At 34.7% G+C, this 23151-nt stretch overlaps 1 protein-coding gene across 3 annotated transcripts in view; it reads left to right on the forward strand.

The window, feature by feature from the left end:
• The window catches only part of Gld (Glucose dehydrogenase), a 68048-nt gene extending 47791 nt beyond the window's left edge, over positions 1-20257 (forward strand). For all 3 annotated transcript variants that reach the window (XM_074184603.1, XM_074184604.1, XM_074184602.1), the window contains 7 exons: positions 6364-6622; positions 11545-11808; positions 11915-12145; positions 14730-14918; positions 15356-15487; positions 15555-15742; positions 19963-20257. In XM_074184603.1, coding sequence (XP_074040704.1) covers positions 6364-6622; positions 11545-11808; positions 11915-12145; positions 14730-14918; positions 15356-15487; positions 15555-15742; positions 19963-20163 — 1464 coding nt within the window. In that variant the 3' untranslated portion in view covers positions 20164-20257. The remainder of the gene's footprint in view (positions 1-6363; positions 6623-11544; positions 11809-11914; positions 12146-14729; positions 14919-15355; positions 15488-15554; positions 15743-19962) is intronic.
• The last annotated feature ends 2894 nt before the right edge of the window (positions 20258-23151 follow it).

Consider the following 23151-nt stretch of genomic DNA (forward strand, 5'->3'; position numbering starts at 1 on the left):
AAAATAGATTGTGTGATGGAACAAATTATTAGTGTACTAAAAGCAATATAGTTCAAAATAAAAATTCAATTTTTCTGATCACATATGGAATTTCGCCTTCAGTTTGTTTTTGGAATGTGGATTTCGAGAATTGCATATCTTCAATAATCGTGTTGTGAAAAAATACAGCTAGGAAGGAAAATGATTTTCTGATCAACCGTTCAACAATTTTCACATTAACATTACAAATTCCGGAAACAATTTTTCCTTTTTTTTTTCAAGGACGATTTACACGCGGTTATATATATATATATATATATATATATATATATATATATATATATATATATATATATATATATATATATATATATATATATATATATATATATATATTTTTAAATTTTTTAAAAATAGTTTCAATTTCAGCAGCTTCTTTCACTTCTGGCGGAGTAAAATACATTTCATCTTTCTTCTTTGAATTCAATTTTTCCTCAGTTTCTAGTAAAATATTTTTGAATTATCTTGCAATTAGAATATGACATTTCAATTTGAGTATATAATTCAGATGATACTCCCAGACTGATACAAAAATTGCAATCGTTATATCGATGGTTAACATATTGGAAGAGAGGTCATAAATATTGATCAATACTGATCATTCACCACTGAGGGGGCATATTATGTAACATTTCAAGTGAAAAAAGTAATAAGCAATGAATCCTTTCAAAATTGTTGTGGACAAAATGATTTCTAATCCAACGTTAACACATATGTGAACACCACTTTCATCCAATATTAGCAACCATATCCTCAAACATTTGGAAGGCTTCAACATCTTGAGCAATCATCAATATGGCTTTCGAAAACAATGATGAACAGGCGACCTCCTATTGTATGTCACCCATATTTGGAAAAACGCAATCGAGAAACATGGAGAGTGGAAAGTCATCTTCTTTTCATGCAGGTTGGAGCCCAGCTCCCTTACCCTTAGAACTGATAAACATGGAGAGTCAAAAGCTGTTGCGCTTGATATTTTAAGGCATTTTACTGTGTGTGGTATGAACGTTTGCTGGCCAAATTTCGTAGCTATGGCTTGGATCATTTTTGTGTACGGCTCTTCAGTTTTCTGAAGAACGTTTCCTGCAAGTGACCGTCGATGAATATCTTTTGAGTACTTTCAGCTACAACGCTGGTGTTCTCCAGGGATCCATAATGTATCCAACCCTCTTTTTATTGTATATCAACAACTTATGGGAAAAAACCAAGAATACAATATATTGCTTTGCTGACGACAGCACACTTTTCTCGTCATTTCATTTGGGATCCAGGACATTGGCTACGGATGCACATCTTCACCGGCAGCAGGAAGTATCTGGATGGGGATCTAGAACTGATTTTGAATTGGTGAGGAAATGACCATGTTCAATTCATTGCTATAAAAACCCATGCATCGGTTTCCTCCAAAAAGATAAATGTCTACGAATCGGATATGATAACGTCAGGTCAGACAATTCCGCTTTCTGCTTCGATAAGTTAGTTGGGGGTTGAAATGAACAGCAATATGTCTTGGTACAATCATGTTGTTGGAATTGCAAAGACTGCTTCTCAAAAGCTTGGAGCACTGTTCCGAACTAGAAAACTGTACACACCTCAGTATTGTTCCTATGTATGGAGCTCTGCCCCCAAAAATACCTTGAAGTTGTTGAATTCCATTCAGAAAAAAGCGATCTGCGTGATTGGAGACGCGAACATCACGTGCAACTTTGATCTTCTGAAACGTCGAAGGAAGGTTGGAAATTTGTCACTCATCCATAGATACTTTCATGGGAAGTGTTCATATTTGATTCATATCATATATTTGATTCCACCAAGACTGTAGCTGCACATCGTTTTGAGGTTCAACTCAGTACACCTCGAACTTCACTGTTTAAAAACTCTTTCATCTGGAGAACTGTGTTTATGTGGAATAAATTTTCTGGGAACGTTTTTCCAAATGGATTCAATCTTCAGCGATTAAAATCCAATGTGAATCACTACTTTCGCACATGCTCCGCTCTAAGAGCGCCTCAAAGATTTTTCTGTAGTGCTTCTGTTTGGTCTTTAAAAAAACTGATTCATAAAAGTTCAACTGTGTGGAAAGCTTCACCTTATGAATCGACTATGCAGATGTTTCCTTTCGTATCTAGGCAAAAGATGGCCTTACGTAATGAAGCTCATCGAACTAATTTCCAGTACCTATATTTACTCGCTACCTGTTTTCTACCTGTGATTACATAATAGTGCAAAAGACGGTTGCATTTGTCACTCATTCTGTGGCCATTTTGTATGGCATGTTGAGCAACACTGGACTTTTCTAGTCTAGCTAATTATGTGGAACATGTTCTTATTGATACCGATACGTGACAACAAATCTACCCTCGAAAGTTTAGAAAAAGAAACGAATGTATGAAGGTATCATACCTAACATCCCACTTTTCGCACTCCTACGTAATCACAGATAGAAAACAAGTAAAAATTAGATATTTCAGGTAGCAAATTACATAACAATTACATCACATAACAAGTTCTGGAATTGATTTTTGATGATCTTCATTATGTCAGATGAAAATTCGTCTCGATGCGTATAATAACCTCAGCGTAGTAGTTTGTAGAAATAGTCCTAATCATCTCCTGATGATGCTAACTTCGTTAGCAAAACGCGCGTCGAGAGACAGTATTTTTGTGAAGAAATATAATTCATTGTAATACAGGTGAACATAAAAGTTGAAGAAATTTCAATATGAAAACGGTGGCGGCTTGCTGAAGCAATGTCTAATAGGTTAAAAAAAACTAACAGTACCAGGATATTGACCAAGTTCGGGTTTGTAGAGAAAATTGAGCCCAAAGGTAGATAGTTTTTTCATCAATTAGGAAAGATACGTGACAAAAATGGGGTGCGAATTACTGACGGAGAAGGATATGGATTTGTATTCTTCCAGGCAACAATTTATATTTATCGTTTACAAACTGAGAATTATGAATCTTCTCGGGACCGCGAAAGTTGAATATTCAAACTGTTCTCATTATCAGTATTTTGGAAAGTTGTTTTTGTTGTAGCATATACTCTTTTACGATTCTAATGATGAGTTTCAAATGTAATTTTGTGATTTCGATTGGGTGCTTATTAGAAGTTCTTTATTACGATGTAAAACAATTTTCAAGAAGGTTGATTGTTTCTTTTTCATGTTGAAATAACAGCAATTGTCTGAAGGCCATCGCCCCATTTCAATTGATACAAAACATTCATCTGTAATATTCAAAATAAAAATATTCATTTCGATAATCTCAATGAACTATTACCCGAAATGAACTCCAGTAGTTCAAGGTCTTTCGACCTGACGACGGCAATAATTTATCATTATCTCTGCACTATTGAAATCTCTAAGAAAGCAGTGTAGCAAAAATAATATTATATCATTGAAATTATAGGTATACTCATTTCCATTATATATTGAAATTTTTCATCATATCCATCTAGGAGATATTTTTATCAGAATCACCCTTATGACATAAACAAGTGTTCTATGTATGTTATCTGTTAAACCAGAATTTTGAATTGCAATATTTTGGTTTCGTTTTGGAAGTATTCTCCATTAAAACATCAATATTACAGAAGTTGAAGTTAATATTACAGAATAATAGAAGTTTGGAGAATAGTGAAAAAATTGAATAAAAAACTTGATGAGAACGTATTGAATACGAATATCGAACTAGTACAGTTGTCAACATTTAATGTTAGTGATTTGGAAAGTTGATTTTGTTGTGACATACAGGGTGTTTCAAATTTGATTCTCACCATTGGGATCTCGGAAACTATGGGATATACAATATGCCGTTGAGAAAGTTCTGAAATTCCGCGTGAATCCGGAGATATCCGGAAAAAAGAGAAATTTCGGAAAATACTTTTTTTTCGGAGGATTCGAAAATAAATTGGGCGCTACATTAGATTCTTTCTGTTTTGAATAGAACCAAATTTTAACTTTTCAATAATGTATCAAAATTCATCATTCTTTTTCGAAAAATTGGAGATATTGAAAAAAATTTGTTCTTGTCATAATAGGCTTTGAGTCTGATGTTTCCAGATTTGACTTTCAATTTGTAACACTCAATGACATTTTGTTATTGTATGATATGACATGATACAAATGTATTACAAATACGATAGGAACAGTGTTAGCACATCGGAAATGTATTTAAACATGTATCTCGAAAGACGATAACCACATCGAACTATGTACAAGTTATTGGATCGAAATCTCACCAAGTTTGTTTCGTTTGAAAAGCCAATGAAAAAAAAAGTGAAAGAGAATAAGCAATACAAATTTGATAAATGAGGTGTGTATGAGGTAAATTGTGTCATTTTCGATGAAAATGGAACTTTGAACAAATAACAATAATTAACTAAACTGTAAAGACAAATGTAAATCACAGCAAATGCTCAAAATGCTGGCCTTGTTCATGATAACACAAATGTGCCCTTCAATGAATATTATTTACTGCACGATTGATTTCTGTCTTTCTTAATCTGCCGTGTGTTGAAGGTCCCCAATATTTTGATATTTCCTCTAACCATAAACTCTATTTTTCAGTGTACTCCATAAGAATGTATCCATAACACTTAAGTCTGGAGACCTTGCTGGCTACCTCACCGGCCCATTATTCCCTATCCATTTATCACCAAACCTATCAGTCAGCTGATTAGATACTCATCTGGTAGTGTGTGGTGGAGCACCATGATGTTGAAACCAGACGTTGTTATAGTTAGCCAAAGGCAGATCATCCAAATAGTCTTCGAAAATCGACATTAAAAACTGGTGATAAGTTTCTCCATTCAGAATTCCGTCAAATAAATGAGAACTCAAAGTTCTATCTTTGAAAATTCCTGCCCACACGGTTGTACTGAATCGCACTTGAAGTCGAATTTCTCGGAACTGCCTGGGGTTGTTTATGCTCCAAATATGTTCTTTATTTCGGTTGAATATTCCACAATTCGTAAAAGTGCTTTCATCTGTCCAAATTAGATTTTCCAGGAAAACAGGAAAATCAAGTCTTTTTTTTAGCCAATTAAAAAATTCTAATCGCCTTTCGGAATCACCTGGATACAATTTTTGAGATATGTGTATTTTGTAACATTTTAAACCGCTTTTATTGAGATTTCTCCAAGCACTTGTATGACAAATATTCATTTCGAAGGAAATTTGACGTGTAGATTTTTCCTGGTTCATGTTTATCTGCAAATTATTAATTTTTATTAAAAAGGGCACAATGTCTTACCTAACTTACCTCAGTTATCAAATTTTCTTCAGTTTCCTGGTCCATTCTGTTCCGTATTTTTTCCTCGGGTTTTCAAATGAACCAAATTCTGTGAGATTTCCATCCAATAACTTGAACATAGTTCGATGTGGTTGTCGTTTTTCGGGATACCACTTTAAATACATTTTCAATGTCTTAACACTGTTTTTATCGGATTTGTAATGAATATGTATCATATATCTTTTTTCGTCATTCCTGCAAGCCATTTTTCACCAAAAATTCAATGACATTTACAAGTACAAAATGTTTTTGAGTGTAACAAATTGAATGTCAAATTTAGAAACATAAAAGTCAAAGCATATTATGAAAGAATCAATTTTTTTCAATATCTCTAATTTTTCGAAAAAGAATGATAACTTATGATTCATCATTGAAAAAGTAAAATCTGGTTCTATTCAAAAGAGAAAGAATCCAATGTAACCGGAAGAGCAAATCTGAAAACACCATTATGTAGTAGGGAAAAAGTGGCAATGTGAAAGTGTAATTTATTTTCGAATTTTCCGAAAAATAAAGCCAGAAAAAATAAAATCCATTTCCCGATATTTCTGATTTTTCCGGATATCTCCGGATATACACGGAATTTCAGAACTTTCTCAATGACATATTGTCAGGTAAATGCGGAACATTGCCCCATCTTCGTATCTCTCATAGTTTCCCAGATTCTGAGGATCGAATTGTAAACATTGTGTATATCCGTTAACGATTCTAAAGGTAATTTTCAAGTATAATTTTGTATATTCTATTCCAGATTATATTCGGGTATAAAGTAAGATAGCGTTTATAATGTGAGACTATGTCATTCGTGGAAATAGCCACCCGCTGTGTTTGGATGCCAAAAATCACCAAGGCAAACATCTCATCCGTATAAATAAGTTTCGTGAGAACACAACAAAAACACTGTTGTTTAAAGTATCGATACATCATTGATATATTATTGAGGTCATAGAAACACTCCGTCTTCTCTTTTTCGTTAAATGTTTTCAATATTTCGAAATAGTTCAATTTAATATTGAGAGGGGGTTACTATAGGTTTTAGGTGGTACGTCGGTAATGAATGGAATGATGTATATGAGAGGATCCAGAAAGGATTACGATGATTGGGCAGCCCTGGGCAATGACGGTTGGAGTTACAACGAGGTCCTGCCATATTTTTTAAAAAGTGAGGACAATAAACAAATGGATCAGATGGATAAAGGATATCATGCAAAAGGAGGATTGCTTACGGTGGCACAGTTCCCGTATCATCCCCCTTTATCCAAAGCTATTCTGAAAGGGGCTCAAGAATTAGGTAAGAAACTGAAAGAAACTCATGAAATGAAAATTGTATATCTTCATATTTGAAACTTCCATTTTTCGCTGGTCAATGAAATATTGTGGAAAATTTGAAGCTCAATAAGTGTATCAGATGATGAATAATTTCCCAAGAATAAATTGAACTAAGCCCTACGGTAGCGATGAACTGAAATGGATACGCTTACGTTTCTATTTATGACTCATTTCAGTTCAAAATATATCAAAAATCAAAAACAGAAGTTTCAAAAAAATCAAAAAGTTTCGTTATTTCAACGAATATTGCCAATTGACTTTACTATGATTGAAGTTTAAGTAGTTTATGTTTTTAACATATTGGATTGCTATTCAGAGAAAATAATGTTGAATTCCAAAATAGTAAATGATCACTCTACACCAGATTGTGAATGCCTCCTCTTGAATATTTAACAAATGAAGGTTCAGGAATATGTATCAAACCAGAGGCAATTATGAAAAAATACGCTCTTATAAGACTTCTTTAGGGCTTTGAAGTATTTGTGTTCTGTTTGTGTTTCATAGATGAATAGCAATAGATTAGTGGTAATTTTTTTCTGTTTTTTTGTGATACTCTGCAATTATCATACTTCATGAACATTTTTCACAATATGTTGATGTTTTTTTCGAAGGTGGTCTAGTTATCAGACATATTATCGGAATACATTGTCTAATATAATAATAATAATAATAATCGTCTTTATTGTTACCCAGCTGTAGTTACATACAAATATTTAAATAAATTAGAGAGCTAGTTGCTGACATAACAAAAGGTGAAGTTCAACTTAGTTAGCACAAGTGCTACTGAGTTGTTCTTCCACTCAACCATATAAATCTCTCTATTGGAATCTCTTAACTTTTTATTTGTTTTCATTTCTTTATTTTTTGTTCAATCGTTATATTTTTACTCGTATTTTATTTCATTATCATTTCATTTCAGGTTCTTTTTGCTTAATATAATTGTTATTTTCAGCTATCCATTTTTATTTCTTATTTTTTTAGTTGTTTCAGGGATTTCAAATAATTTTATATATTAGACAATGGAAGTCCGAACTAGTGAAATTCATCATGAAACATTGTCAATCACCTTCGAATGAATCGGAATACATGCTTTAACAGCGGATGCCACGAATAAAGAAAACTAAATTCGGGCTGGTAGGCCAATCAACCTGAACCTGAAGTACCAAACGTTTCATTTGTTACTGCAGCAAGCATTATCAGTGGTACTGAATGATGTCAGTTGTTGCTTTCACATAAACATTGAATTGAAATGTTTACTTCGAATAATTCATTTTTCCCCATTCAGCTCCTAAGATTCAATATGAAATTGAATCGGATATCTTTCACATAAACGCCACACAACGATATATATGGAAGATCATACGACTATTGATTTAAAAAATTCATTAAGGTGAAACTCTTAAGGTGAACTTCTTGGTGTTTCGTGTATGAAACACTCATTTTCAACGGTTCATCAGCAGGTTTGGAGACAAAAACACACGCGTTTCTCGCACAAGATCACAACTTTGCGTCAAAGGAATAGTCAAATATACGTCTGTTACGATGACAATAAGTCTACTTCAAACTGTAATATCTCAGTGAATATCTATGCAATTTGATCGAAATAAGCGCCATTCGGATCAGTGCACTTTTGCCAACGTAACACAAGTCGAATAATTCCGTCAGCATAAATATTTCGTGCTTGTGATTCGATGAAGTTGACAAACGCCTTTTCGGCCTAGTTCTCATTGGCGAAAGTTCTACCGATGAGAAAATTATCGAAGTGCCTGAAGAGATGGTGATTCACAACAACGACCGTCGTGCGGACAGGCGTGGTTGTGAAGCAGGATCAGACCTCTTCTGTTAACCAGTGCTGCTAACGCAGCACGCAGCAATTTTCTCTTAATATGACTCTGCTGTGATCATTTGGGCCGGATGAAAGAAGTTATAGTGAATCACATCAGCCGCCTATAACCATACAGTTTTCATGGTGTTTTTTGGCGAGTTTTTCTCTTTGGAAAGTGCTTGGGTGGCTCATCGATATCCAACCACTGTCCTGAACGTCTGCTCGGAAGAGCAAAGAAGAGCAGACTTCAAAACTTGACAGTTTCTGTCGATCGTTCAAATCGTGGAAACCCTATTTTCGAGCTTTTCAATATTTCCAACACGTTTCAAACCATCAAAAACCGCAGGGGAGCTGACGCCCAGTTCTTCCGCCATCCAACACATCGTTTGTGATGGACAGTCTCCACTAGGGTCCTCAAATCTTCGTCCTGGATTACTGTAGGTCGACCACTTTGGTGCTCATCTTCGAGGCAAAAACTCCGGAATGAAATTTCGCAAACCAACGTCAAACAGTGCGTTTATTAGGTTAGGTCTCAGGTTAGGTCTAAAGCGAGTGGGTCTATTCGACCCTCTACCGCAACCCGCAAGAATTTATTGTGGCTTACACCTATTCAGACTCGACCAAATAAACCCAGCTTCTTAACGAAGTCGATTAGTTTGTATGGTGAGTGGTCTTTTAGGTTAGATGGTAAGAGTACGGCTCTGGCGTATGGCTCAAAACCTGATTCGGTCCCCAGCGGGGCAGGCGCAAAATATGTGCTCTGCTGTTTCATCTTTATTCAAACAGAGAGGACACACACTGTCTTCCGACAGCCCAAGTCTCTGCATATGATGATTCAAATGACAGTGACCTGTAAGAAGGCTTGTTAGACATCGTAGTTCATCCCCACTATAGTCCAACAACTGTTTGGTTTCAAGCTTCAAAGGGTCAATGAACGCCTTAGAGTGAGCCAATCCATAGTCCATAAATCTTCTTGCCTTGCCATCCAGGTATTCAATCTTTGTTTGGCTGGTTCTGGTCCGATGAAGCTGCTTGCAGCACTCTCCTTTACAAGAAAGTCAGCAGCATCTAGACCAGAGACAATCTGTAAAGTCTTTCTATTGAGGAGAGTCGTTTTAGACGCTTCTCCGTAGGAGCTACGAATGCCGCTTGACTGTCCGAGAATATTTTCATTGGCTTCTATATGAGGTTGAATTCTTTCAATCTCTCCATACATAATTCAACAGCCTAAACTACCGTTTGAAATACAATCGCATAGGTTCCTAAGTAGGTTGATATATCTGTTCTGGGTTTGCGCCTGAAAATACCTGCACCAGAACCGAAAGGTGTTTTTGATCTATCTGTGAACTAACAACTATCTGCTCTTGATATTTCCGTCTCCCGGAGGATCCAGTCCTCTCTACTCGGGAACAGTACTTTATAAGGTAGTTCGTAGTTGACAGTTGGAGGCATACAGTTAGAGGTCATTTCCAGAATGCTGTGATTTCCAGTGTCAACCAATAGTCTGTTGCACTCTGCATTTTATCGATTTGTGCAATTGGCAATGTGGAGAGGAGGTAGATCTAGAAGGATCTCCATGGCCGCTGACGGTGTGGTACTGATGGCACCACTGATGGTCAGACAAGCCTGTCTCTGTAATCCAGAGAGCTTCGCCTGGGCCGTTTTCTTGAAAGCCTTAGGCCACCCGGCATTGCACAATAAGTGATCATTGGTCTGACAATCATCACATAAATCCAGTGGATTTGTATGGGACCTGAACCCCAAGTTTTACCACAAATCCTTCAACATATCCATAGGGACAGCCTTGTGTAAAACTTTTTTCGAATGAGCGTTCTAGGTGAGTTTTTCATCGAGGAAAATGCCAAGATATTTCACCTCCGTTCCAAGTAGAATGATCTCACCATTGAGGGAAAGTGACGTTAGATCGTTCAATATTTTCTCCTACTGGTGAAGGGAATTATCACAGTTATGCTAGGGTTGACAGACATCTGCTTCCTCAAGCACCAACTGTGAACAACGTCTATCGTGCTTTGGAGGATATTACAAGCTATCCTTCTCGACGTGGACTCTGCCAAGATGACAAAGTAATCTGCATAAGTTTGCAGACCAACTTTTCTTGTGTCAAGGGCATCAAGCAAACTATCCATCAGGAGCTACCATAGAAAGGGAGATAGTGCCACATCTTGAGGACAGCCTCTGGTGACCCTAAACCTAATGACCTCGCCTTGAAGAGTCGTAGTTGTAGTTCTGTTTACTAGCATGGCATAGATTCAACCAGTTATGGTCGATTCTATACCTTCCCTAGCCAGAGAAGATTCTATAGATTTAGGAAGTGCATTGTCATATGCTCCTTCAATATCGAGAAATTCAGTAACCATTCATTAACACTATCATTGCCAAATGCCTGGTTAATTTGTTGGGCTGTTCAGGCAGCGCTTTGTTTCAATTTTAATTCGTAGAGAAAAATTGGTCAAAAAACGCTCAACGACATCAAATATTGATGAGCTAGAAAAAGGCAAGAAACAAAAATTTTGAAAAAAAAAATAAATAGCATCAATATATAGAGTATGAAATTTTCTATCGATCAGTATATACCACGATACAGTACAATAAATATTCTCTGACGCATGGAGCTTCAAAAACACATCACATTGAAACGGTAAAACTATTGAAACAACCTAATAAAAATCCATAGGATTTCATGTATATATATTCAAACTTATGACTACATACGCCCTTACACAAATGAGGTTTTTTTCGCTTTTCCAAAGCGAGAGATAAATCATTTCCATAGAATTCCGTTCGAAATGAATGAGGGTTATGTTCAAGAAAAGATTAGATTCTCCCCAAAAATATCCTTCTTCTGACTTCAATCACATACAGTGTCTATGAAGGTTAGTCGTTTCAAGGAAATTCAAATATTCTTGAAATAACCGCACAATCCGAAAATCAAATTCCGACTGGATATTGAATATGTATTCAGATCATATTTTTTTCATTATTCCAATAGCATAGCCAATCAGCTGAGAGAGAATAACGTACTACATCGTTTCTTTCAGGTTATCCAGTGCGAGACTTGAATGGAATATATCATACTGGTTTCAATATAGCACAAACAACAAATCGTAATGGATCACGTCTCAGCACAGCTAGAGCTTTCTTGAGACCATTCAAAAACAGACGAAATCTCCACATTCTCATGAATGCAACCGTTTCGAAAGTTCTCATCGATCCCACGTCAAAACGTGCCTATGGAGTGGAAGTACTCAACAAAGGAAGGAAAAATATGATATACTCTACCAAGGAAGTTATTGTTTCAGGAGGTGAGTATGATTATATAGAAATTGATTTCAAAAAAATAATTCAACAATATCCCTATTGAAAGTGGGATTTTCACTTTTCACTTATACAATTGTTTCTCTATTTAAGGTGCTGTCAACTCTCCACAAATTCTTCTCCTCTCTGGAGTTGGTCCAAGAGAAGAACTGAATAAAGTGAATGTTCCTGTTATACATGATCTTCCTGGTGTTGGAAAAAATCTGCAAAATCACGTAGCTTTCTCCATCAACTTCAATATAAATGATACAAATAGTGCGCCGTTGAATTGGGCAACTGCTATGGAATATTTATTATTCAGAGATGGCCTAATGAGTGGAACAGGTAAATTAACATGTCTGAAATGTATTTTTTGCATACTAGGTGACCAAACGAAAACGAATCAGGAATTGCTTCAACGTTTTATAAAAATGCAATGTCTCGTAGATTTTCGACACTCTTCAATATTCTCGATTCCACTACTTCCACCCAAGAATGAGGGTGACAATCACCTCATTATTCATATCATAAGTTGGCCGACTGAGATGAAATTGAAAGCCCTCAAAATTCTCTTCATATTAATCTTTGAACTCAAAATTACATTGTGCGGAACATGAATTAATCGAAATTACTGATGAATTGATAAGGTATTCACTTATATACCTACTACTTACGTCTCGAGAAGAATAAGGATTTTGTTTCAATTTCTTAAAGCGAGAGATATATCATTTGCAAAGTTTGAGATGAATATAGCTCGTATCAATCCCAATAATTTCAGGAACACAAATGAGTTATTACTTCACTCCTCTTTTTCAAAAATCAAAACGTTTTTCAACAGTTTACTCATGTTTGGTTTTGGTTTTGGAACTGTATTTGCACGAAAAATTATATTTTTATATTAATTTCCAAGTTATTGAAATGTATATGGAATTAATGAAAAATGATAATTCACTATATTGTTTGGTACCAAATAAATCAGTATATTCTGGAAAAACAGTAACTGATATTTCACTTAGATCATCTTCTCCAAGTTTCTTGCTTTTTTAACCTTTCACAAACTGAAAAACAGAAAAATGAACAAAGCTGAATCAATATTGACTCTGCTAACTGGCAACCTGAAAAGTTCATTTCTAAAAATTACTGCGTATTATGAATTACTGACGAGTCCAATCAGTCAGTAAGTTGTCCTCTTCACAAATTTTGCCTACAAATAAAATGATGATTGGATAAATAAAATTTTAATATTGAGCATTTCCAAAAAGACCCTCTTTTCACAACCTAAAAAATTCACTTGTAAGAAGCACCTTAGATGAAATAGATGGTATATTTCCTTTGTCAAACATTTAAAAATTGAAATGTTCAGATGTCACATTTGATAGTCCAAATAAATGAACATACAGTATATTTTATATGACCATTTGAAATGAACTTCTCACCTGCTTAGTGAGTTTTTTCTTTCGACGTGAGGTACTTGACGACAATTCTGTTTCACTTCAACGAGTGATAAAGTAAAAAATTAAGTAAAACAAATTTTGACGCAAGAGAAACTTTCGAAAAAATCAGAAAACTTAGAGAATCCGCATATATTCTCACAGCAGGTAACAAGAACCATGATATCATTGCTAATAACTCAGGAGACTCATTCAGACAGGGACCGATTTTCACCATAATTCATAGCAAAATTCCCATTCGATGTTGAGTAGATAAAATTATTGCAAATAACATGTTGAAATACTTTTCATTTTGAACTCTGTGAAAATGAAAATTCCAGGGTCTTTAGAACTTTTTAAGATGATCTATCTATTCATCCATCTTGAATACAACCAAAACTTGTTCAGATATAAGCAGTTGAAAATTCAAATTGGCTGATATTTTTAATATTTTTCAATTTGCGAAAATCACACCTATAGGGCTGCAATTTGACATGAATATATTTCGTAGTGCCCCTTACTTACGGAAAAAAATTGTGTGAAAAAATATTTTTGAAATTTTGCAGATTTTCACAAATAACGAGTGAGACGTATCGTTTAATTTAAAGTCCTGGGCGCATCCCAATGGGGGTTTATATTGGTGAATTTATTTTCCTGAAACCCTAATTTCACAGGTGGAACATAAAATCGATGTTTTGTATCAGAACATCGATTTTTCTATTTTTGCACCCTCAAAATGACACCTAAGAAAGTATTTTGTTTTCGGGGCGTATTTTTCCACTTTGCGAATTTTTAAGATATCGATTTCCTAGAAAACATATTTTTACAGCTAGCAGGAAAGAAACGCATTTGAAAAAAAGGGAATACCGCATCTCAATGAATGGTCAAGGTTTTTTCTCCAAAAATTCACCATCCCTCCATTTATGAATATTAAGGGCTGAATTATCGGAGCACATCCTGTATGTGAATTCATGTGGACTGTCAATTCTGACATATAGGCACTTCAATCTTTCAACATCTGTCAAAAGAAATATACCTGTTTTTATCGAAAGCACTTTCAACAAGTATTTTTTTGTTCTGGGAACAGTTATTACCTTTTGAAACTTCAGCCGATTTCATCTAAGGTGCTTTTCACACATGAATTTTTTTATTTTGAGAACGGGAATGTTCTCCGGTTTCAAATAGCTCTGAGTACCAACATTTTACTTTTTAATAATTTATTTTATTTGTGGGCAAAATTCCTGAATACAACTATACTGACTATAATCGATTTTCTTCAATGGTTTATATTATGCAGTAACTTCTCTGTTTATTTTCCAGATTGTGGAAGGTTCTATACCCAAAAAAGGATAAGAAGTATTATTTCCTCCACAAAAATTGTTTCTGAACGAATATGTTTTTCATATTTCAAGCCTTAATATTATGAACTTGAATAAACATTTTTTCATCATTTCGATTTGTATAATTAGATATAACCAATATGATTTCACATTTTCTAGGAATTTCTGAAGTCACTGGATTTGTTAATACAAAATATCAAGATCCCAAAGACGAACATCCAGACATTCAGTATATTTTTGGAGGATTTTTAGCCAATTGTGCAAAAACTGGACAAGTGGGGGAAAAAGTCGATAATAATACAAGATCTGTGCAAATAATACCAACCGTTTTGCACCCAAAGAGCCGAGGTATGTGAAAATATTATTTCCGGAACCATTCTTGTTTTTTTGTGTGAGTTCATATATTTTATTCATTACATATTTGATTGCGAGGCATTGAAATTCCAAACGGTAACAGAATAATTGATACATTCAACGGAATATAAGTGCTGAAAAAATATTCATGAATACGAGTATGTACCTATATTACAGTTTTGCAAAGCTTTAATAATAAAAAATCTAATGCCAACCTCAACTAGAAAATGTATATTTTTAAACCCTGAGTCAATTATTTGTCTTCAATTCGATTTATCAATCTCAAAGTTATACAATAATTTATACCTACACAACTGAAGAGTACTTTTATATTTGTATAAAAATCGGGTTCTTGCACAAAATCATTTTTGAAGTAACTTGAAAAAATTCAAAAGTAACAAAAGGAATAATGAATCTTTCAAATATTCCAGGTTCCCTGCGGTTGAGAGACAACAAACCGTTGAGTTATCCTCTCATTTATGGAAACTATTTTACCCATCCAGATGATGTGAAAGTCATGATTGAAGGTATCAAGATTGGTTTGAAACTTGCGGAAACTAAGGGTGAGTGTCACGTTCTATTTTGATTCGTACCACACAATGAAAAATCACTGAATATTGAAAATTGCAGCTTTGCGAAGATATGGTTTCCAGTTGGACAGAACCCCAGTGAGGGGCTGTGAAAATATTTCTTTCGGATCAGATCGCTATTGGGAGTGTGCTATGAAGAGGCAGACTGCTCCAGAAAATCACCAAGCCGGAAGTTGTAAAATGGGACCACCTTCTGATTCCTTAGCTGTTGTGAATCCTTCTCTGCAGGTAATCATGTTGAATTGTTAGCTGTAGACTTATCATCTACTCGTACCACAATAATTGCCCCTTCATTTACCTCTCAGGAACGTGGCTAACAAAAAAGGAATGGAATATTATTGGGCTATGAATATCTAGTATCTAGTCATTCAATGTGTTCAAATCGTAAAGTAGCATAAGATACATTCGGATCTGATAACTCTTTCATCATTTCCTTTAATTTGAATACGATCACTCTCATCATGCAAAAATAACGATGCATTCAATTGCCTTGGCTTGGCTCAAAAGGGGATGTAGTACATTAGTACTAATATCGTCATATTAGCCTGCAGGCAATCAACGATAAGATGATGATCATGTCAATTGATGGAAAACTTAGAAACTTGGTCGCTAATTCTAGAAACATTATAATGCATTGCATTGTTACTGGAAGTGATGGAAAATTCGAATCACCTGAAAACACATACGTCACATCTTTTAGCATCTATTGATATTGGATAGAGACGGTCAACCATTCACTTGTAATGGTATGTCATGTTTTCATGAAATAAAATAAGAGGCGTAAGAATGTAAAGCATTGTTATTCTGAAAGTAAGGAATAATCGCTAAAAGTTCAAAAAATATGTGTCAAATCAAACTATACTACCACATGATCATCATTATTCAAAACATAAAGATATAATTTACGAGTTGAGCATAGCATATCTGACAAAACAGCAACACTGATGAGACATATTATGGCGGGTTGAAATATCGCTGTTTGGTATTGAATCACGAATGTGTTGTGCTTGGGCTCTGGTTTCAAAGCTCCAGAGGAAGACAGAGGACGAATATCATCGGCCATCGATGTCAAAGCTTGCCTTTGCAACTGACCGCCTTGGGAGCTTCGTTTGTCATTGATATTCGTGGATATTATAATAGGCGTCTTCGTGACGTTGATTTTATTGTCCTCACCTAATTATTTAAGGCTGAAAAATGAATTTAGAGCCAGTGGTGCCAGTGGGTAACTATGGGAAGCTCTAACTATCACACAAGTACAATTTGAAATATGCTTGTCATTGAGACTCATAGTCAAATTTTCAACGGGACAAATATCGAGGTCGGGCATGATTTACTTAAAAAGGCATCATTTTGGTACTTCCGGTACTTATTATTGGGAAAAACAATAGCGTGGCGTCACTTGTTGCCAAGGGGGTTCTATCAACTTCTATTTGAAGAGAGGACTTTTATGATACCTCGTTTGATAGGTTGATCTCTATCCAAGACAATTTCAGCCCTTGGGGCATTCTAGCCAAGTCCAACCGAAAGCTTGCAATGTGAGTCAGGCGAACCATCTTCAGCATCCCGAAGGCAGTTTCAACACTCATCTATGTTGCTTCCATTACAGCAAATCCACTATACCATAATGTGATCGCTCATAGATTTTCGTTAACATATGCTAAGAAGAAAAGAGGTGACCTTTTTTTTACCAGAGACAAAATCAATATCTACATAATCTACAAAAACTTTCTTCAACTCGAATTTCCCTAACTCAACCCCATGGAGTACCTCAAAAATGCTCATTGATACAAACCTCAACCAGTTCAAAAAGGCAGACATTAACTGTGAAGTAATCAAAGCTAATTCATATGTGCAAGGAGACACAATCTATATGGACGCATCAAAATCTGAAGATGGCATAGGAGCCTTTTATCAGTTTTCAATCTAGTTCACCATTCAAACTCAGTGTTTACTGGGGAACTATACGCAACGTGGAAAGTACTGCAGTAAATTTGGAGGAGCAACTCCATGAAATTTTTTAATATGTCAGATCATTTAAGTCCCTGGAAGCAATCAACCAATTATACTCCAACCGTCCCATCATTCGTCACATAAAAGAACTGATCAATATACTCTATAAAATTTATATGGGAGCAAGGGAAGAGTTGGATTATTTCCCACGAACCTGGATTCGATATGTGGAAGATGTATTTACCATTTTTGATACGAATAGGAGTAAGGTAGAGGATTTTGTATTTTGCCTCAACAACAGATTTGCAAGTATAAAATTCACATATGAAATTGAAAGTAACGAAGAACCACCATTCTTAGATGTACTTATTAATAAAAATGTCTATAATAGTCTAGAGTTTGGTATACATAGAAAGAATACGAGCACTTCCAGGTATATCCCCACAGCTCTCATCATTGCCAACAACAAAAAATGACGAGACTACAATTTCTTGTCCATATAGACTTCTCACATTTCCCTTGAGCAAAGAAAGGTATGAAATTGAAAAAAAAAATTGGTAGGAAGGTTGCTGAAAGCAACAGGTATCCAAAAGCAATGGGTATCCATCAAAAATAGTGGATAAATTGATTAAAAAAACAAAAATTTTGGGAGTATCTCCGTAATTCCTCGACTTTTCGAAAAGAGAAAGATTCAAAATTCATAATGCTTCCATATGAACCCAAATACACCAATGTATTGGTCCGAACATTGAAAAAAATGTATATACACGTACACTTCAACAAGTGTATCATCAACGGTGAATCATCAAAACAAAAAAACCTCTGAAGAAGCCAGCCACTCGTGCTGGCGAAACGTTAGGATGCAGTTCCAAACTATGACGGCCTTCAAACCCGAATGAAGATAGAGACACTGAAAATATCGGCCGAGAAAGCCTTAACCAATTCACTTCAACAAGTAATGGGCAGTCCGAAAGACAAGACATTGGAAAAAAAAGTCTGGGATTCACAAAATCATCTGCGAGGAATCTGAGAAGCAATATGTTGGTCAAACCAAACGGACTATATTAGCTCGCTTCAAGGAACGAGACCGATATATGAGACCGATATATGAAAACATGTTTCTGGATGCCTTCGAAAGCTTGGAAATCGAAAAGTGCGGAATGAGTTCTATAAATAACGACGAAGGTCTTATTTCGAACAGCCCTTTGTTTGGTCTTATGCGTAATAATTCTAAATGAAAAACAGATAAATAATAGAGATGATCACTAATATAGAGAAAATACATAACAAATTAAAGGTATCAGAAACAGGTAGTTTAGGTTACACTAACCGGTGTAGTTAGGTACTACTAACAGATAGTAGTTAGGTAACTAACATGTAAAAACACTAACATAGTAGTGAAATTTAGCCATAAACATCTCCTGAGGACGAAGTACAAACTGAATAGGAAGAATTTTTTTGTATATTTTACTGTTCATATAAAAGTTTCTGTTTTGAGAGTATTTTTTCTTTCGTGTTATTCAATGTTTACATGAAAATGGTTGTATGGAGAAGACTTCTTCTTTCAGTTCGTGTCTGAAAGTTAATTTTTTGCATGATTTCCTTATCTTTAAGCTTAGTACCAATTTTAGTTGAGCAGAATATATCAAAAATTATAATTAGAATCGTATATTCTATTTTTATTATTTTTCATTCTTTAAAGTTGGTTGAATCATATTTTACGAGTACAAAACCTGAAGAATGATAATAGGTATCAATTTGTGATGCACTGTTTGGAACCAAAGGTTCCAAACAGTGTATCACAAATTGTGAAATTGATTTAAGACAATCAAGATTCAGGTAGAAGAGATATCTATTATGTGTGATTGATGACTTGTTTACTTTATGGTAATTCATGAACACTAAAATGAAATGAATAAAAACACTTTTATCTAAATACCACTGGTAGATTTTATTTATACGACCGGTTTCGGGTTTGACCCCATTATCAAGTATACAACTAAAATCAGAAGTTTGAAATATCGGTTATATTAGAATTTTCAAGTATGCTGCAAGGACAGGTGTTTGAGAGACAGGTAGTTGGGCGAACCAGGATGCCAACTTTAAAATTCGAGGAGACCTACATACATCGAGTTGCTCGTTTAGGGGTATATATTTCTGGTTTTTTTTATTGATTTCCATGGCCTTCAACAAATTTATTTTTTCCCTTTATTATGTGTAGAATTTTGATGTTATATTCATTTATTTTATGGTTTGATTCTTGAAGATGTTCATACATTGCAGATTTTTTGTCCAAACAGATGTGTTCACGCAGTCTTATGTCAAAATTTCTACCGGTTTGGCCTGTATATACTGCAGAGCATTCACCACATTATATTCCATATATCCCTGTATATGCAGAAGATTGAATAAATTCATGAAAATAACCAGATTTTCGAATGAATATTTCGTACATTTCATAGAAATTGTAGTTAGAAATGATTTCTGTTTTCTTTAAGGTACACGGTGTCGACAGATTGAGGGTGATAGATACCAGTATCATGCCCAGAGTGACGACGGGTAACACCAACGCACCGGCCATCATGATTGCGGAAAAAGGCAGTGATATGATAAAAGCGCGCTGGCTGACGCCATTAGATGGATTTTTCTACACAAACATGCCGAGTCAGAGGATAGATAGGCATTGGGGGTCGTTTTAAAGTACTTGTACATATTTAATTAGGCTATTTATGTGTGTTCTATTAGTTTATGATATGATAAATCGAATAAATATTTTGAGTACTTTCTTTCTAATTGATATGAATGTTATTGACCCTCTTCATGCTGCCATCACATCAAAAACAGAAAAATAGAAAACATCGTTTTCAAATATCTGTTTATAATATATCGTCTATTGCATATTTCATATCTTCGATATTTGACACCTCAATGTAACATGGATCTAAATCCGTCATACCTGCAGTGACAATATAAATGTTCGTAGATACCAAGTGCTCTTTTCAATGAGAAATATACCTAATTCAAATTTGATCATACAGTCGGTGTATGGTTGGGACCCCGCTACAATTATTACATGATGAATCCGCTGTAAATTTCTGAAAATATTAAAAAATCCGGTTTCATCTGGTAATTTATAAAATGACTTGAAAAAATTTGAATCCACATTTCAACAAAGGACCCCGCACTAATCTTATCAAAAACCAGTTTTGGTGAAAATCGCTGAAATTTCAATTTGATGTAGCCCATGCCATCCTGAACAAAAGTTACCATTGCGCCAACTCTCTGAATGCCGGCGTTTGGATTCTACAGGGGGTCAAAATTTGATATTTTGACGATTTTTTGCAAAAAATCCGGAATTTCATTTTCATCGTATCGATCTGAATTTCCATCATGGAATAGTCTACAATATGTTCATCAGAAAGTTCACGTGACAAAAGTTTCTAGAATCAAAACTGGTGGGTATACAGAGGGTTAAACTTGTTTTTGGTAATTTTTGTTGAACTTTTTCGAGAAAATTGCAGATCCATATGCAATTGATGTTACCTACAGTACATGAGAGGGCGATCATATTCTGCATTTAAACCAACCATTCATTATTTGGAAGATACGGGGCGATCAAAAATATATTTCTAATTTCGGAAAAATGATTTCTAAAACCATCCATGAATTTCTTTTATTTTCTGACATAATTTAGATGAGTCATTCTTGATCAAAAACTTCCACAGTGCCTACCTCGTATAGTATTTTATGGATTTTTCGAATAATTAATAATTCCATTGTAACAGAAAATAATATTGTTTCCTAGATAAACTTCGAAATATTCCATCACAAAATTATGAATACAGAACGATTCCAAACTTATGGTCTGATACAAAGGAAACAGAAATAATGGTAAGTACCACAACAGCTACTGAACTGAGTCGAATCAATTCAGCAAGTACATTTTTCCATGAAGACAGCCTTTCTGGCGATTCATATTTCGTTTTCCGAAGCGAGTTACACATGTTTCGGATTTTTGCCCCTCATCAATGTAGGATAGGTCTTATATAGGTATCACTGAATAAAGCATGCGACATTCATACATTAACGGAACAATCTCCTATTACAATCATTGAAACTACAGTTAATTCAACTGCAATGAAGAAAAAGAATGCAAGTGCTTTATATCGAAATAAAAAATTAGATTTTTTATCGACCTATTTTGGGTATTTGTTACCTTCCACAATCTGAAAAATATGAAAATTATAATGGAGAACTTTATACAAGTGTAGAAGGGCAAACTTTTTAGTTTACCTCGATAAGTTACTGCGTAAAAATCAAAGTTATAATAAATTGCCTTTACAAAAGAGCGAAAACGATATGCAATTCAACTGAATATCTCAATAAAAAAGATCATTAATTAAATCTGTTTTGAAATATAACACTTATACAGATTCGTTCATAAATTCAACGATAAATACAATAGAAAATAAAGAGTCAATTAAAAACCAAACGAACATACAAACAGCTTCACAAATTCAACAACATCCAACTAAACAATTATCGACTCAACATCCACCGACACCTTTCACAACTAACTATATACCTTACATTCCAAGACTATCTGAAAAAATAAGACGAATTGGAAATAGGTATGATGTTACAACTACTTTCAAAACAAAAAATACACTGAGATCTATACTCACACATACAAAAACCCAACAACACTGAAGAAAAAACAAAAAAATGTATTTATGAAATATCTTATTCTTGTGGTAAAAGTTACATTGGAGAAACCTCGAGACCATTGAAAGTGCGTAAGAATGAACATCGAGATTACATAAAAAATAGACAATTGACAGGATCAAAATTATCAGAACACATTTTAAAATCAGACGGTGAACATCGGGTGGAATGGAATAGGACAAGAATGATTACCAATGAGCCTCATTCTAAGAGACGTAAGCTAAAAGAATCAGCGTATATTCTCATGTCTGGAGAGAATTGTATCTCGAATAGCTCCTCAGAAATAGACCGTACTTGGCTAACCATCTTGAAGAAAACCTTGGATAGTGGCGAAATGGCAACATACTGATATCGGAGAGTACCTTGTATTACATCGAATGTTTCAGTTGTCAATCAACACCATTGACATAATTTTATATTTCAAAACTTCTTTGACATCTGTCGAAGAAGTGAAGAAATAAACTATCAAAAAAGGAATAGTTGCGAATATACTCGAATTTTTTATCCATTTCTGAAGACGGGGGCAGATTTTGGACTCCGAAACGTAAAAGATAAGTATTATTTCTCAACAATTTTTTTGATAGGCAAAATTGTTAAATACGACAAGTTACTGATAAATAGAAGAATTTTCTTTGTGAAAAATACTTTGATTTTTACGCAGTAACTTATTGCAGTAACTAAAAAGTTTGCCCTTCTACACTTGTATAAAGTTCTCCATTATAATTTTTATATTTTTCAGATTGTGGAAGGTAACAAATACCCAAAAAAGGCCGATAAAAAAACTGATTTCTCCTCCACAAAAAATTACTTTCGTTGAACAAAAAATTCAGACGAAATGTCATGCATCCAAGTTGACCACCTACATACCGGTGTTGGGTTTTGGGGTGTTATCCAAATAAATTGTGGGGAGTTTATTCACCGGCATGACTGTCATGGTTTCACTACCCAACTATTTCAAATGC

The sequence above is a fragment of the Leptinotarsa decemlineata genome, unplaced genomic scaffold, assembly GCF_025532065.1.
Source record: "Leptinotarsa decemlineata unplaced genomic scaffold, Ldec_3_MD MMD2_tig00026354_RagTag_RagTag, whole genome shotgun sequence".
In the NCBI taxonomy this organism is placed as follows: Eukaryota; Metazoa; Arthropoda; class Insecta; order Coleoptera; family Chrysomelidae; genus Leptinotarsa; species Leptinotarsa decemlineata.